The sequence below is a fragment of the Doryrhamphus excisus genome, chromosome 20, assembly GCF_030265055.1.
Source record: "Doryrhamphus excisus isolate RoL2022-K1 chromosome 20, RoL_Dexc_1.0, whole genome shotgun sequence".
Taxonomy (NCBI): Eukaryota; Metazoa; Chordata; class Actinopteri; order Syngnathiformes; family Syngnathidae; genus Doryrhamphus; species Doryrhamphus excisus.
In genome coordinates this window covers 12,970,325-12,985,751 of record NC_080485.1, presented here as the reverse complement: position 1 = coordinate 12,985,751, position 15,427 = coordinate 12,970,325, and the positions used below count along the sequence as shown (strand labels likewise).

Below are 15,427 nucleotides of genomic sequence, written 5' to 3'. Positions count from 1 at the left end.
CAGATAACTGTTCTCTGTGTTACATTTCTGTGAGGTGTGCTAACATGGTGAGTCATTCATTCATTTTCTACCGCTTTTTCCTCACGAGGGTGCTGGAACCTATCCCAGCTGTCTTTGGGCGAGAGGCAGGGTACATTCTGGACTGGTGGCCAGCCAATCACAGGGCACATATAGACAAACAACCATTCACACTCACATTCATACCTAAGGACAATTTGGAGTCGCTAATTAACCTAGCATGTTTTTGGAATGTGGGAGGAAACCGGAGTACCCGGAGAAAACCCACGCATGCACGGGGAGAACATGCAAACTCCACACAGAGATGGCCGAGGGTGGAATTGAACAAAATGGTGAGTCCTTTTTACTTTATTTTAGTTTTATTGAGTTTTATTGGGCCGAGTGGTTAGCATGTTGGCCATGGGCTCAAATCTTCGTTTGGGTATCTCTGTGTGGGGTTTGCATGTTCTTTCTGTGCGTGCGCCCAAAGTCAGCTGGGATAGGCTCCAGCACACCCCCGTAACCCCAGTGAGGATTTGGATGTGGATTGTGTTTTGGAAGGTTACAGTGTATATAGAACGACAACAGGTTCCCCTACTTAGCATGTTGGCCATGGGCTGGAATATCCGCTTGGGCATCTCTGTGTGGAGTTTGCATGTTCTTTCTGTGTGTGCGCCCAAAGTCAGCTGGGATAGGCTCCAGCACACCCCCGAAATCCCATTGAGGATTTGGATTTGGATGTGGATTGTGTTCGTGTTGAAGGTTACTTAGCCAACCCTGTATTTACATTATCATGTAAACTGTAATTATTAGGATCTGGGGTTATTAGGATCTACATTTAAATGTACTAAAACGCTAAAATAGTACTGGACTACCTGCTGTTTAATTCCTCTTCTATTGGCTTGTGTAGTGATTCCACATCGTTCTTCACATCTCCACAATAAAAACACAGCATATAATAACAGCGCAGACGCCGCCACAGCACTCTCACATCTGATGCAAGACGACCCAGGAAAGCCCCCAGAAGGAAAAGCGCAGCCTGTCATCAAAACGCCCGCCCGCCCGATCGCCTCCCTGCTTGCCTGCTTTCATTATAGGACTGGAAGAATAAAACAAACGAACAACAAACAAAACCGCCGCTTGTCAAAAAAAAATGTCACAAGCTTCTTGTGCCGTCTTGTCACTCTGATAAACATGCTGGCTTCATGCCAGGCAGTCCGTGACGTGATGAACATGTAACGTGGATGCCTCTCGTCATCCAGGGAGACCTACGTATGTAGTCTTGGACCACTAGTAGTTTTGGTGTTTTAATAAATACCCTTTTCCACACCACACAAGAACAAAACACCAGGACACACACAAGTGTAGCGCTATGGTATGATACAGGAAGAGTGGTTAGCACTAACAATCTCTGGCTTCGGAATCTTGGCTGTGGTGTTTCTCTGCTGAACTTGCATGTTTTTCCTGGTTCCTTCTGGGAATTCCAGCTTTGTCGCACTCAGTGTTAAAAAGCCCAATATTATATGATTTTTCAAGCATTTTAAATCAATCTTAAAGGTCCCACAGTAGTGCAATGATGTGCAATCAGGGCTAGCAAAGCCTTCTCTGCTGGCCTGACCACTACCAGAGGAATTGAGCTACATTTTAAACTTAAATTGAAGTATTTGTTCCATTAAATTACATTAGCGGTCTTGTATCTTCATTTAGATTTATCAGATTTATATTAAATTTGCATTTTCAAGCATGAAAACTAAATGACTAAATTCCTTATTTATAAATTATTTCATATGACTATAAAAAACATGTTTAAAATATTCTAAATATAGTTTTTAACATTATAGAGCCCTCTATATAAGAGATAACACCCCTATAGTCACATTTACACTTCTATTACCCAAAAACAATTTAGCTTTAAAAACAAATTTGCTAAAATATGCATTTTAGCGGCTGCACGGTGATCGAGTGGTTAGCACGCAGACCTCACAGCTAGGAGACCAGGGTTCAATTCCACTCTCGGCCATCTCTGTGTGGAGTTTGCATGTTCTCCAAAAACATGCTAGGTTAATTGGCGACTCCAAATTGTCCATAGGTATGAATGTGAGTGTGAATGGTTGTTTGTCTATATGTGCCCTGTGATTGGCTGGCCACCAGTCCAGGGTGTACCCCGCCTCTCGCCCTAAGACAGCTGGGATAGGCTCCAGCGGTAGAAAATTAATGAATGAATGAAGTCATAATATTAAAATGGCTGCACGGCAATCGAGTGGTTAGTGCGCAGGCCTCACAACTAGGAGACCCGAGTTCAATTCCACCCTCGGCCATCTCTGTGTGGAGTTTGCATGTTCTCCCCGTGCATGCGTGGGTTTTCTCCGGGTACTCCGGTTTCCTCCCACATTCCAAAAACATGCTAGGTTAATTAGCGACTCCAAATTGTCCATAGGTATGAATGTGAGTGTGAATGGTTGTTTGTCTATATGTGCCCTGTGATGACATAGACATGTGCGGATGTACCCGATATTGCGGATGGCTTACTCACCGGGGCCTCGATCTTGATGAGGGCGATATCGGACCTTTCGTCCACATCTTTGATCTTGGCGTCATAGGTGGCGCCACTTTTGAGCTCCACTTTGACACGGTGCTTGTTGGCCACCACGTGGGCGTTGGTCACGATCTGACCGTCCTCCGACACCACAAAGCCGGAGCCGCTGGCGACGGCTACCTCTCGCTTGGAGTATGTCATTCTTCACAAAAGTAGGGAAGGTAAAATGAACAGGAGGCATCAAACGCAGTAGAAGCTGTAAATTTGAACCCTGGGATTTAGAATTTGGATCACAAAGCGTTATCATGCAAGATGTTAGGCAAGCTTCACCAGACCTCAGATAGGCAAACCTGCTCTTGCGGCAAGACAATATGTTAATTATGATCATTGTTGTATATTATGACATTTGAAGTATTATCACATTTCTAGGGTACAGGTTTCTAGGGTACAGGGCCAATTAATACTGTAGTATGTGATAATACTTTTTATCACAATATTAATTGGCCCTGACCAATACTGTAGTATGTGATAATACTTCTTATCACAATATTAATTGGCCCTGTACCCTAGAAACCGCCCATGAATGATACGAGAAAAGGCCGAAATGATACTGTGTCAAAGCCCAGCGCAGTGATACTGATAAAATATAGAGTTTAACCATGTCCAGTATCAGCCCCCGTAGCTGTCCACTCAGAGCGCGCTGCTCTAGTATCGTGCCCGTGAAACAACCAATCAGAGAACAGCGCACGAGTGCTTAGTGCCTAGTGCTTCTCCAGTCACCAAAAAACTCAAACTTTGATTAATGGAACTTTAATTGTCAGACATTGATAAGATAAGACTGTTGATAAAATATTATTGTCGAAATATTTTTGCAATTATTGTGTTTACACTATTTAGATATAATACATGTAATAAACTGATTTTTTTCTGGAAACAAAATCTCTTTCTTCTTTTGATGAAATAGTACGTGATAATAAGCTCATGATTAAATAGTATGTGATAATAAGATCATCACATGGTTTGTCTGGTATCAGGCCCAGTATCATGCCCCCAAGTGTCAGTATCAGCCCGAGACTGAAGGTCAATACTGACACTTGATAACCTCTAATTCTTTTCCATCTGTCTGTGTCATCTTACTCGAATATCTCTTTCGTTAAAGTGCGGCTTTTGTTTTACTTGACACTAGTTAGGGTTGCAAGTGGGGAGAAGGACTTCTGGGAATTTTCCACAAACCTTCCATCCAGGGATAATTGGTAATTTTGTAACAGCTATACAAAAGGCATAATATACAACAATGATCATAATTAACATTTTGTCTTGCCGCAAGAGCAGGTTTGCCTATCTGAGGTCTGGTGAAGCTTACCTAACATCTTGCATGATGGCGCTTTGTGATCCAAATTCTAAATCCCAGGGTTCAAATTTACAACCTCTTCCGCGACCTTCGGTCTCGGGCTGATACTGACACTTGGGGGCATGATACCGGGCCTGATACCAGACAAACCATGTGATAACCTATAAGTATCACTACCCTGGGCTTTGACACAGTATCATTTCGGCCTTTTCCCGTATCATTCATGGGCGCTTTCTAGGGTACAGGGCCAATTAATACTGTAGTATGTGATAAGAAGTAGTACACACGTGATAAGCAGCGTAGCGAGTATAGAAGCTGGTTAAGCTACGATGAGGAGTCAAGCCAGGATGAAGTGTAGAGGAAGTTGGAAGCCGGTTGATGAAAAGACAAAATGTTTGGATAGGAAACCGCTCTGCATTCTGGTGGTTAAGTCCACAGGTGGGCTATAAATTCGAGCGTGCACATTCTAAAAGAGAGAAAAAAAACACACACACACACACACACACACAGGTGGTGCATTGCTCCTTACTTGCGGTACAGTTCAATGTGAACCACAGCTGGAGCAATTTTCTCCACCACGTCGGCAATGAAGTTGTACTTGTGTCTCGGGCTGTCTGGGTTGTCCTGAGCTGCAAAAATGCAAAACACACACACACACACACACACACAAATGTTGGATGTGAGACAATTAAAAACAAACACAAGTCAAAGCGACATGCTTAGTGATGTGAGAACACAAACAACTTCCCTTTGTCATAACACGTGAGGAAATGACGCTTCTCGTGTGGTTCAGACTGTCTCCACCGGGTCTCACACACACACACACACACACACACACACACACACACACACACACACACACACACACACACATACAGGCTGTCTCATGTGCTCAAAGTAATTCATCCAAGTATTTTTCTTGCATGAGCAAGTCACAATGTCCCTACCGAGAAAACATGTCGCCACAATAAAAGGTGGGATGTCACACACACACACACACACACACACGTGTGCATGGTGCCTAATACGCGGAAAGTCACTTATCCTTGCATTTTTCCGACATGGGCCGGTCCAAATGCCCCCACAATAAGGATGGTATGTCCAAAACTTTTGTCACGACAAGAGGAAAACACATACATACTTACATAGACACGCAGAAAAACAAGCATTCATTCATTCATTTTCTACCGCTTTTTCCTCACAAGGGTCGCGGGGGGTGCTGGAGCCTATCCCAGCTGTCTTCGGGCGAGAGGCGGGGTACAGGGTGTACTGGTGGCCAGCCAATCACAGGGCACATATAGACAAACAACCATTCACACTCACATTCATACCTATGAACAATTTGGAGTCGCTAATTAACCTAGCATGTTTTTGGAAGGTGGGAGGAAACCGGGAGGATGCACGGGGAGAACATGCAAACTCCACACAGAGATGGCCGAGGGTGGAATTGAACCCTGGTCTCCTAGCTGTGAGGTCTGTGTGCTAACCACTAGACCGCCGTGCCGCCGCTAAAATGCATATTTTAGCAAATTTGTTTTTAAAGCTAAATTGTTTTGGGTAATAGAAGTGTAAATGTGATTATAGGGGTGTTATCTCTTATATAGAGGGCTCTATAATGTTAAAAACTATATTTATCATTGCACTAAAATGAATATATCTGCAATATGTCTGCTCCTGCATATGCTCCTGTGCAATACTATGTGTATATTTTGGATATCTTGTATATATCTTGTATATATCTTGTATATATCTTGTATATATCTTGTATATATCTTGTATATATCTTGTATATATCTTGTATATAGTATCTTGTTAAATTGTCTTTTTTAGACAATAAAGGCCATTCCATTCCACGCACACACAAAGGGAACAGAGCGTATCTGAGCATTTTTCATGTGTGGATCAGTCATAACTAATGGGACATGGGGGCATGGCTCAGGAAGGTTGAGGGTTCCATCCTCCGTGATCATGTCCGAGTCATCCTTCATTCTTTTAACGCTTTAACATGCATGCATCCAGTTGTCACCTCTATTATAGTAATTGCTTTTGTACGTGTTCTACCAAAGCAAATGATCACTGATATATTTCATTGGTGGCTGTAGGCAAGTTCTCCTCCCATGTAGTGTGGAAGTGGTGATATTTTTTTTTTTTTTGGCTTGTTATGTTTAGAAGAAATAAATTTCAGGTCAACCTGTAAGCTTACTAGTCTTGACGATGTTTTCTCTCAAACCTAATTTTCAACTTATGTTTCTCCTAATATTTGAAAAATTGTTTTTTTAATGGTTCAAGTTTTTGCTAATAAAAAAATTTATTTTTTGCTTCTAAAATTGTTTCCTCATATTGGCTCGCGGCCCGCGGGCTAATATGAGGAAATGCGGGCCGCGAGTTTGAGACCCATTGTGTTCACAGTGTCAATGTGCTTTGAGTGCCTTGGAAGTGGACAAGGGCTATACACGGGGAATTACTCAAAAATGAATTTTTACATTTCTGAGAGATATTGGGGGTCAGCAGGCAAGTGTTTGGATATATTTGCGCTACTTTGTTGTTGTCAGGGCCAATGATAATGACTTCTGACTTTTCCATGTTTAACTGCAGAAATTTGTAGGCCATCCAGCAAAGGATGGGTTGGTTTGGGCCACTCTAAGATACAAAGACAAGAACAATCGCTCACACACACACAGAGGTCATCCTAGTACTGTTGGGAAGTCATAGGTTGTCCTCCGCCATGATAGAAAAACAAGAACACATACACTACTACTTAACCATGGTCATAAACATGACATTCCTCACCTTGACCTTCACCCTTAGTATGTCAACTGGAAACACTTTTAACTTTACCACTAGTTTTTTTTTTTTAAATAGCCCTCACACATGTAACACCACACACATTATATATACAAAAGAGTATATATAAATGTATGCCTAGGTTGTTGGCTTCTAGCTGCTAATTTGAATGGTTGGGGCCCGTCCCCACCCGGCAACCACCCATTCATTCGTGCAACGCCGGGCAAGTCAGGAAATGTTGCGAGGTACACCTGGTAATTAACTTCTCCAGCCAGGAGACACTTTTAGCACAGTTCTCATCGTCTTTCTATATTGAAAGCCCCAACGCTGCTTTGATTCGCAAGGGTAATTTAAAGTTATCATGGCTCCCGGGAGACAGAATTTAGATTTAAAGTCAAGGGGAAAAAAGCCCCCTATTGAAAGCTGGAAAGCGTTGAGAGATGCTGCAAAGACGAACTGAATATTTGATGTGGTACAAGCTCTAAATCACTCTTATCTGACATATTTTCAATGATACGTTTGGATGAATAATGGATTCAATAACAGTGGTGGGGGGGCTGCACGGTGGACGAGTGTCGAGTGGTTAGCGCGCAGACCTCACAGCTAGGAGACACAAGTTCAATTCCACCCTCGGCCACCTCTGTGTGGAGAAACATGCTAGGTTAATTGGCGACTCCAAATTGTCCATAGGTATGAATGTGAGTGTGAATGGTTGTTTGTCTATATGTGCCCTGTGATTGGCTGGCCACTAGTCCAGAGTGTACCCTGCCTCTTGCCCGAAGACAGCTGGGATAGGCTCCAGCCAATCACAGGGCACATATAGACAAACAACCATTCACACTCACATTCATACCTATGGACAATTTGGAGTCGCCAATTAACCTAGCATGTTTTTGGAATGTGGGAAAAAAACGGAGTACCCGGAGAAAACCCACGCATGAGAACATGCAAACTCCACACAGAGATGGCCGAGGGTGGGATTGAACCCTGGTCTCCTAGCTGCACGCTAACCACTCGACCGCCGTGCCACCCATAATACATATAATACAATACAATACAAATACATAAGCACACTTTACAAGTAAAGAACTGGAAGACTTGCACCAGTTGAGGGCATATTTTGGCACCAGGATGATGAAGCGGCGACGGCATTGTGATGGGGGTAAGGTATGTGTGTAGCATACATATGCATGTGTGTGTAGGCCTGGGAATGTCAGTCTGTCTAGCGCACGATCTTGGCGCCGCAGTCCGCAGGATGTCATCACGACGACACAGCAATTGCCACGGAGATGCTGGCGCACGGGCTCCAGACTCCCAAACAATAAACATGTGACCGTGAAGCAATCTCCTGGAGGAGTCGTGCTAGCAAACACTCATAAGCAAGCGACAATGAAGCGACAGCTAGCAGAAAGGCGCCAGCTGAGGGGTAAAGGAAATGCACGGCAGGAACATAGGAAAACCAAAAACAAGCGGAGCGTGTCATGATGCGTCCTAGCATTCATGCTCCAATCTGTCAATCATTCATTCATTCATTTTCTACCGCTTTTTCCTCACGAGGGTTGCGGAGGGGGGTGCTGGAGCCTATCCCAACTGTCTTCGGGCGAGAGGCGGGGTACACCCTGGACTGGTGGCCAGCCAATCACAGGGCACATATAGACAAACAACCATTCACACTCACATTCATACCTATGGACAATTTGGAGTCGCTAATTAACCTAGCATGTTTTTGGAATGTGGTAGGAAACCGGAATACCCGGAGAAAACCCACGCATGCACAGGGAGAACATGCAAACTCCACACAGAGATGGCCGAGGGTGGAATCGAACCCTGATCTCCTAGCTGTGAGGTCTCCGCGCTAACCACTACACCGCCGTGCCGCCCCTGTCAATCATTCCAACCACTATGAACACACAATGTTATAATATGAAGCCGTTATCGATAAAGTGCATGTGTCCACATCCAATACAAATTCCTCATGTTGGCAAATATTTGTGGCGTCTGTTCCAGAACGCTGCATATGCATATTTTCCTCTCTCAACATCATCATCATCATCATCATCATCATCCATTGTAGATAATGTTTTTAAAATGTGTGCAAAAGTCAAACTGGCCAAGGCAGCATTGGGTCCAGTTATCCTGCCAAGAGCAACACTTGTATAATTTTACATGACTGAAAGTGACGCCATATAAAAGTTGCTTTTGTTAAAAATATGGGGCACCTTTAATAAGAGGGGGGGCGAGGGGGTCAAGACAGGCCTGCATTGCATGTGCTTTAACACTTCCTTTCAACATGAACATCTCTTGAGAGCTGCGTTATTCTACTCCTGCCAAATAAAATGTTCCACGTTTCGCTGCAGCTGTGGAAATTTTCACTGTGGGAGCTTTGCAAAAAAAAAAAAAAAAAATCAGTAACCCTTGCCACAGGCTGGGCTGCCCTCGCAGACTGTACCATTTGCATCTCGCTTACATGAGTGGCAAACAAACGACGGGCCGCCCGACCGCTGCGCCCGCGCTGCTTTTTGATGTGCGTGTAAACCTTCCCCCAAAACTACGGGTTGCTAATTTTGTGTTTTCCTCCGTGCCGTCTGCCCGAGGAGGGACATGTGGCTTCCAATCAAAGGCAGACATGTCGTCATGTGACTGCCGAGTGTGATTTATGATTGAAGCGCTGAGAAGTCGATCCAGACAGGAAGGGGATGATGGTCGGAGAGCGAAGGGGACCAGCTAGCCTCAGGTTGGAGACAACAGGTGTCCTCCATTCAGGATTTCATCAGTTTTTTTGCCAAAAGAACATGAGAAGAAGATAAACATAAAGACTCCAATCTAGTCAGTCCAGTAGTCCAGTATCCACATCGGAATTTTTTCCAGCCTGTGGAACGTTCCAATTGCCTCCGTTTTAGGTATAGACGTACTTTAGGGACTAAATTATTTGCATTAAGTTACATATATGTAACTTTTGCTCAACGTCAAGAGTTTTCCTGCAGCCCGTCGAGGCAACCAAACACAGTGGAATCTCTAAACTCACAAAACATTGAGATTTTTGGGTGAAAAATGTTGGCAATCAAACCACCATTGCTCAACATAGGGGTTTTACTTCCTCTTAGGAGTCTTCCTGCAGCCTGTTTAGGCAACTAAACACAATGAAACCTCTGAAATTGAAAAAAAAAAAAAAAAGTCTCTTAAGTCGGGAAAAAAAACATTGGAGGTTAAACCACCGTTTTTCAACATGGGACTTGTACTTCTTAGTCTGAGTTTTCCCGCAGCCCGTCGAGGCAACCAAACACAGTGGGATCTCTAAACTCACAAAACATTGGGATTTTTGGGTGAAAAATGTTGGCAATCAAACCGCCATTACTCAATATGGGACTTTTACTTCCTGTTAAGAGTCTTCCTGCAGCCTGTTTAGGCAACTATACAGAGTGAAACCTATGAAATTGAAAATAAAGTCTCTTAAGTTGGGGAAAAAAACATTGGGGGTTAAACCACCGTTTTTCAACATGGGACTTGTACTTCTTAGTCTGAGTTTTCCTGCAGCCCGTCGAGGCAACCAAACACAGTGGAATCTCTAAACTCACAAAACATTGGGATTTTTGGGTGAAAAATGTTGGCAATCAAACCGCCATTGCTCAACATGGGACTTTTACTTCCTGTTAAGAGACTTCCTGCAGCCTGTTTAAGCAACTAAACACAGTGAAACCTCTGAAATTGAAAAAAATGTCTCTTAAGTCGGGAAAAAAAAACATTGGAGGTTAAACCACGGTTTTTCAACATGGGACTTGTACTTCTTAGTCTGAGTTTTCCTGCAGCCCGTCGAGGCAACCAAACACAGAAGAATCTCTAAACTCACAAAACATTGGGATTTTTGGGTGAAAAATGTTGGCAATCAAACCACCATTGCTCAACATGGGACTTTTACTTCCTGTTAAGAGTCTTCCTGCAGCCTGTTTAGGCAACTAAACACAGTGGAAGCTTTTAAATTGAAAAAAAAAAAGTCGGAAAAAAACATTGGAGGTTGAACCACCGTTTTTCAACATGGGACTTGTACTTCTTAGTCAAGAGTTTTCCGGCAGCCCGTCGAGGCAACCAAACACAGTGGAATCTCTAAACTCACAAAACATTGGGATTTTGGGGTGAAAAATGCTGGCAATCAAACCACCATTACTCAATGTGGGACTTTTACTTTCTGTTAAGAGTCTTCCTGCAGCCTGTTTAGGCAACTAAACACAGTGGAAGCTTTTAAATTGAAAAAAAATCGGAAAAAAACATTGGAGGTTAAACCACCGTTTTTCAACATGGGACTTGTACTTCTTGGTAAGAGTTTTCCTGCAGCCCGTCGAGGCAACCAAACACAGTGGAATCTCTAAACTCACAAAACATTGGGATTTTTGGGTGAAAAATGTTGGCAATCAAACCACCATTGCTCAACATGGGACTTTTACTTCCTGTTATGAGTCTTCCTGCAGCCTGTTTAGGCAACTAAACACAGTGAAAACTTTGAAATTGTAAAAAAAAAAAGTCGGAAAAAATTGGAGGTTAAAGCACTGTTTTTCAATATGGGACTTGTACTTCTTAATAAGCGTTTTCCTGCAGCCCGTCGAGGCAACCAAACACAGTGGAATCTCTAAAGCCACATACAACATCTCTAAAGTTTCAAAAAAGCATTGGCACTCAAACAACCATTGCTCAATTAGGGACTTATATTTCCTGTTAAGACTTTTCCCGCAGCCCGTCGAGGCAACAAAATTCAGCGGAACCTCTAAAAACTGAAAAAATATGCCACTTTTTACACTTGTATGATATTTAATACTGTTTCAGAACAGTGTCAGATTGTATCTGGAATTGATTATTTCCATTTTGATAAGGGAATGGACCCTTTTGGACTTTAGGGGTCCCACTAAAGTAGTATTTGGGCTTTGTAGTTGACTGAACAGACGTAAAGACAGCCAAGTTTGAAGAGTGAATGCTTTTCACATGACTTGCTATAATAGAGTGCAGGCTGAGTGTTGCAAAGTGTTTTAAATATACTGTATAGCCTCGTTGTACCATACAGTACCTTTCATGTGGATTTCAGGTAATGAAATTACTCTGGCTGCCTGTCTTCTATCAAGCCCATGAAAGGGCCGTATGAGTGCCGGCTGCACCCCCCCCCCCCCCCACCTCAGGCTTTACATCCACACACGGCTTACTGTATATACTGTATATACTCATGACTTCATCAGTGGTGCAAATGTTTAAACATGTGGAAACACAATAGCATAGGAGTTGATGTTGTGAAAGACACACAAGCACCGCGTCTCAGTACGATTGTCCCATGTTGAAACCACAAACGTCCAATTCATGAGGTCACGGATCAGTGGTTTTGTTGTATTTAAAGAAATGACATGAACATAAAAGGAAATGTCAGCATGCAAGTTTTTGTACTTGTATTACGCGTTAACGATGGATCTGCGCGATCGATCGATAGCGCTGCGCCCGAGATGGATCCATAGTTAGCGCACAAATCGATCGATTAACTGCCTTGCGCTGGAGACCGATGCTTTGACACTGCGCTGACGATACAATGACAATCGTTGATCTGCTAATTGCATACAATGACAGGGTTAGGGTTAGGGTGTGGTGGTTAGCGAGACCTCACAGCTAGGAGGACCAAGGTTCAATTCCACCCTCGGCCATCTCTGTGTGGAGTTTGCATGTTCTCCCCGTGCATGCGTGGGTTTTCTCTGGGTACTCCGGTTTCCTCCCACATTCCAAAAACATGCTAGGTTAATTAGCGACTCCAAATTGTCCATAGGTATGAATGTGAGTGTGAATGGTTGTTTGTCTATATGTGCCCTGTGATTGGCTGGCCACCAGTCCAGGGTGTACCCCGCCTGTCGCCCGAAGACAGCTGGGATAGGCTCCAGCACCCTCTGCGACCCTCGTGAGGAAAAGCGGTAGAAAATGAACGAAAGGACTTCTTGTTGATTCTTGTGAGTAACAACGCTCAGCGCTGCCATCTGTTGGCATCTAAACAAACTACACGCAGTAATATACCATCGATCGTGAGCGGAAGAAATCGATCGATTTGTGCGCTAACGATGGATCCATCTCAATCATCCATCATCCATCATCCAATCGATTGCGCAGATCCATCGTTAGCGCGTAACATATATTACTTGTACTTTGCTTGTACTTTTAAAACGCTTTAAAATGATATGACGACTTAAAATCTGCTTAAAATCTTGTGCAAATTAAATCCAAAACCATTATTTTCAAGGTAATATTTTCAATATTTTCAGGGATTGAAATGGAAAAATACATTTTTACAACATTGGACCAAAAATGTTACTTTTCGTTCATTTTGAAGTTTTGGCATTTTTTTCCCCTTCTGTGTACATTGCCTAGTCATCCTTTGCAATCTTACATATTCACAGATTCCTTAACTATTACTATTATATATTATATATATATATATATTACTATTACTATTTGTGTATTTTGTCACTGAAATTTGTGAATTTAAATATTTGTTATACAAGATGCCCCGTGGGATAGCCAGTGGTTGTCTACTAGCATATGACCATACTGTGTAATGTGCCATCGCCCGTACCTTTCCCGCATGCTCCACGCTGGATGAAGATGACCGGCGGCTGCTGGAGCTTCTGCGCCCGGCGGCTGACCTTCTTCAGCTCGCAGATGTTCCGGTATGAGACGCCGTCGCTGCCGCAGACGGGCTCCGCGACTTTACACGCGCAGATCCCGATCTTACTCCTCCTCCGGACCGTGCCTGTGTAGCCCACGCCGCCGGACACGGAGCACTCCAGCCCCTCTCCGCACACCGGGTCGCCGAGCTTACCGCTGCCGCTGCAAGCCTCCCCCTCCCCGGACGCGCACACCGGGCAGCACTGGCAGGCGTCGAGTGTCTTCCCAGCGGGGCACTCCGCTGCAGGTCGGGGGCACATGGACTTGTCACACCGGGAGGGGCAGCCTACCACGAAGCGGCCGGATGTCTGCGCGTCTGCCTGCGATGACGCTAAAGCCAGGAAGAGGACCAGTGACCAAAACATGATTTTTTTTAAAAAAGTGAACTTTAAAAAGGTTTGCTGTTTTGCAGCGGTGCAGGATGAGGACAGAAGAAGACGAGCTCCTTACAGCTGAGTTTACTCTCTGTTGGCTGACTTCCCACTCTCTCTCTTTTTGGAACACCACAACAAGGCTGCTGATTGGCTGGGCCTCTGTGACGCACTCAAAGGAAGCAGAGCGTGATGCCTCATAATTCCTCCTCCAAGGCCAAATACTACACATTTGGATCAGAATCAAGTTATACACGTCGTAGATACAGTACTTATCTGCTACATATGTCTTTATACTTACAATTCATGCATTATTTAGAGAGAAAAAAGTCACTTACATGCAACTAGAACGGGTCCCAGTAGACAGCAGACCTCCATATAAGCTTTGTATGCCTGAATTGTGTCCCTAAGAACAAGCACAAATAAACAATCACAAACCTCGCCCATGTGTACTTTCATTTACAGTACATTACACAGCAACTATGCATGATATTTGTACATAAAGTTAAGGGGAATCGTCCTAAAACAGAGTAAAGCACACAGAAGCCCGCCCAAGGCCAACCAATGAAATGTGTCCATCTTCATACAGACCTGCTGTAAATACCCCATATTCATTCCTTATTGTAAAATGAATTTTATTGTGGCTGCATGGTGGTCGAGTGGTTAGCACACAGACCTGAGTTCAATTCCACCATCGGCCATCTCTGTGTGGAGTTTGCATGTTCTCCCCGTGCATGCGTGGGTTTTCTCTGGGTACTCCGGTTTCCTCCCACATTCCAAAAACATGCTAGGTTAATTAGCGACTCCAAATTGTCCATAGGTATGAATGTGAGTGTGAATGGTTGTTTGTCTATATGTGCCCTGTGATTGGCTGGCAACCAGTCCAGGGTGTAACCCCGCCTCTCGCACGATGACAGCTGGGATAGGCTCCAGCACCCCCGCGACCCTCTTGAGGATAAGTGGTAGAATGAATGAATGACAGGGGCATAGTTTTTTTTTTTACTTTGTACAGTCCAGTACTGATGTGTGATTAAAAAAAAAATTAAGACGACAGGGCAACAAAAAAATTAAAATAAAATAAAAATTTTAAGTCAAATTCTGGTTACTCATAGGATAGCTTTCTAAAACTATATGAAAATAAGTTTGGTTTTAGTGATATTGGATACCATTACATCACTATAGTCATTTTTGATGAATAAAGTAAAAGTTAAATAAAAGTAAAAATAATAAAAGTAAAAAAATAATAATAATAAAACTACACAATTTGACTTTAAAAGTGAAATTGTGTACAGGGTAAATCTGCATTCATCTCCTCTTGGCCAAGATGCTCAAATTCCGCAGCCTCCTCCCGGACCCCCCCCCATCATCCAGCTACTGTATTTGAAAGGAAAGACTCATTCAAACACACAGTCATTGTGCTGCGAGGCGTTTAATGACTCGCTATGTGTTTACTACTGGCACCGGATCTTGGGGAAAGTGTGTCATTTTATCGAATCATTCCTATAGCGCTTGTTTTTATGGCTCTTGCTGAGTAACATAACAACCCACGTCTGTGGAGTAAGTGAACGCAGCGCTATAATCCACTCACAAACAATCACCGCCTCGCGGATGAACCGTGTCCTTGTCTAGTTGAAGTTTAACCCAATCCTGTGAAGTCATAAATTGACCTCCACTTTCCACCGCTGCTAATCCTAATTAGGCCGTAAG

At 43.5% G+C, this 15,427-nt stretch overlaps 1 protein-coding gene across 2 annotated transcripts in view; it reads right to left on the bottom strand.

The window, feature by feature from the left end:
• The window catches only part of LOC131107728 (serine protease HTRA1A-like), a 35,103-nt gene that overhangs the window by 16,965 nt on the left and 2,711 nt on the right, over positions 1-15,427 (bottom strand). Inside the window, exons 2-6 of one of the 2 annotated variants that reach the window (XM_058057987.1) lie at positions 14,059-14,126; positions 13,800-13,944; positions 13,258-13,680; positions 4,414-4,513; positions 2,531-2,735 (exon numbers count right to left, since the gene is read on the bottom strand). In XM_058057987.1, coding sequence (XP_057913970.1) covers positions 2,531-2,735; positions 4,414-4,513; positions 13,258-13,609 — 657 coding nt within the window. In that variant the 5' untranslated portion in view covers positions 13,610-13,680; positions 13,800-13,944; positions 14,059-14,126. The other variant, XM_058057986.1, reaches the window with a different exon arrangement.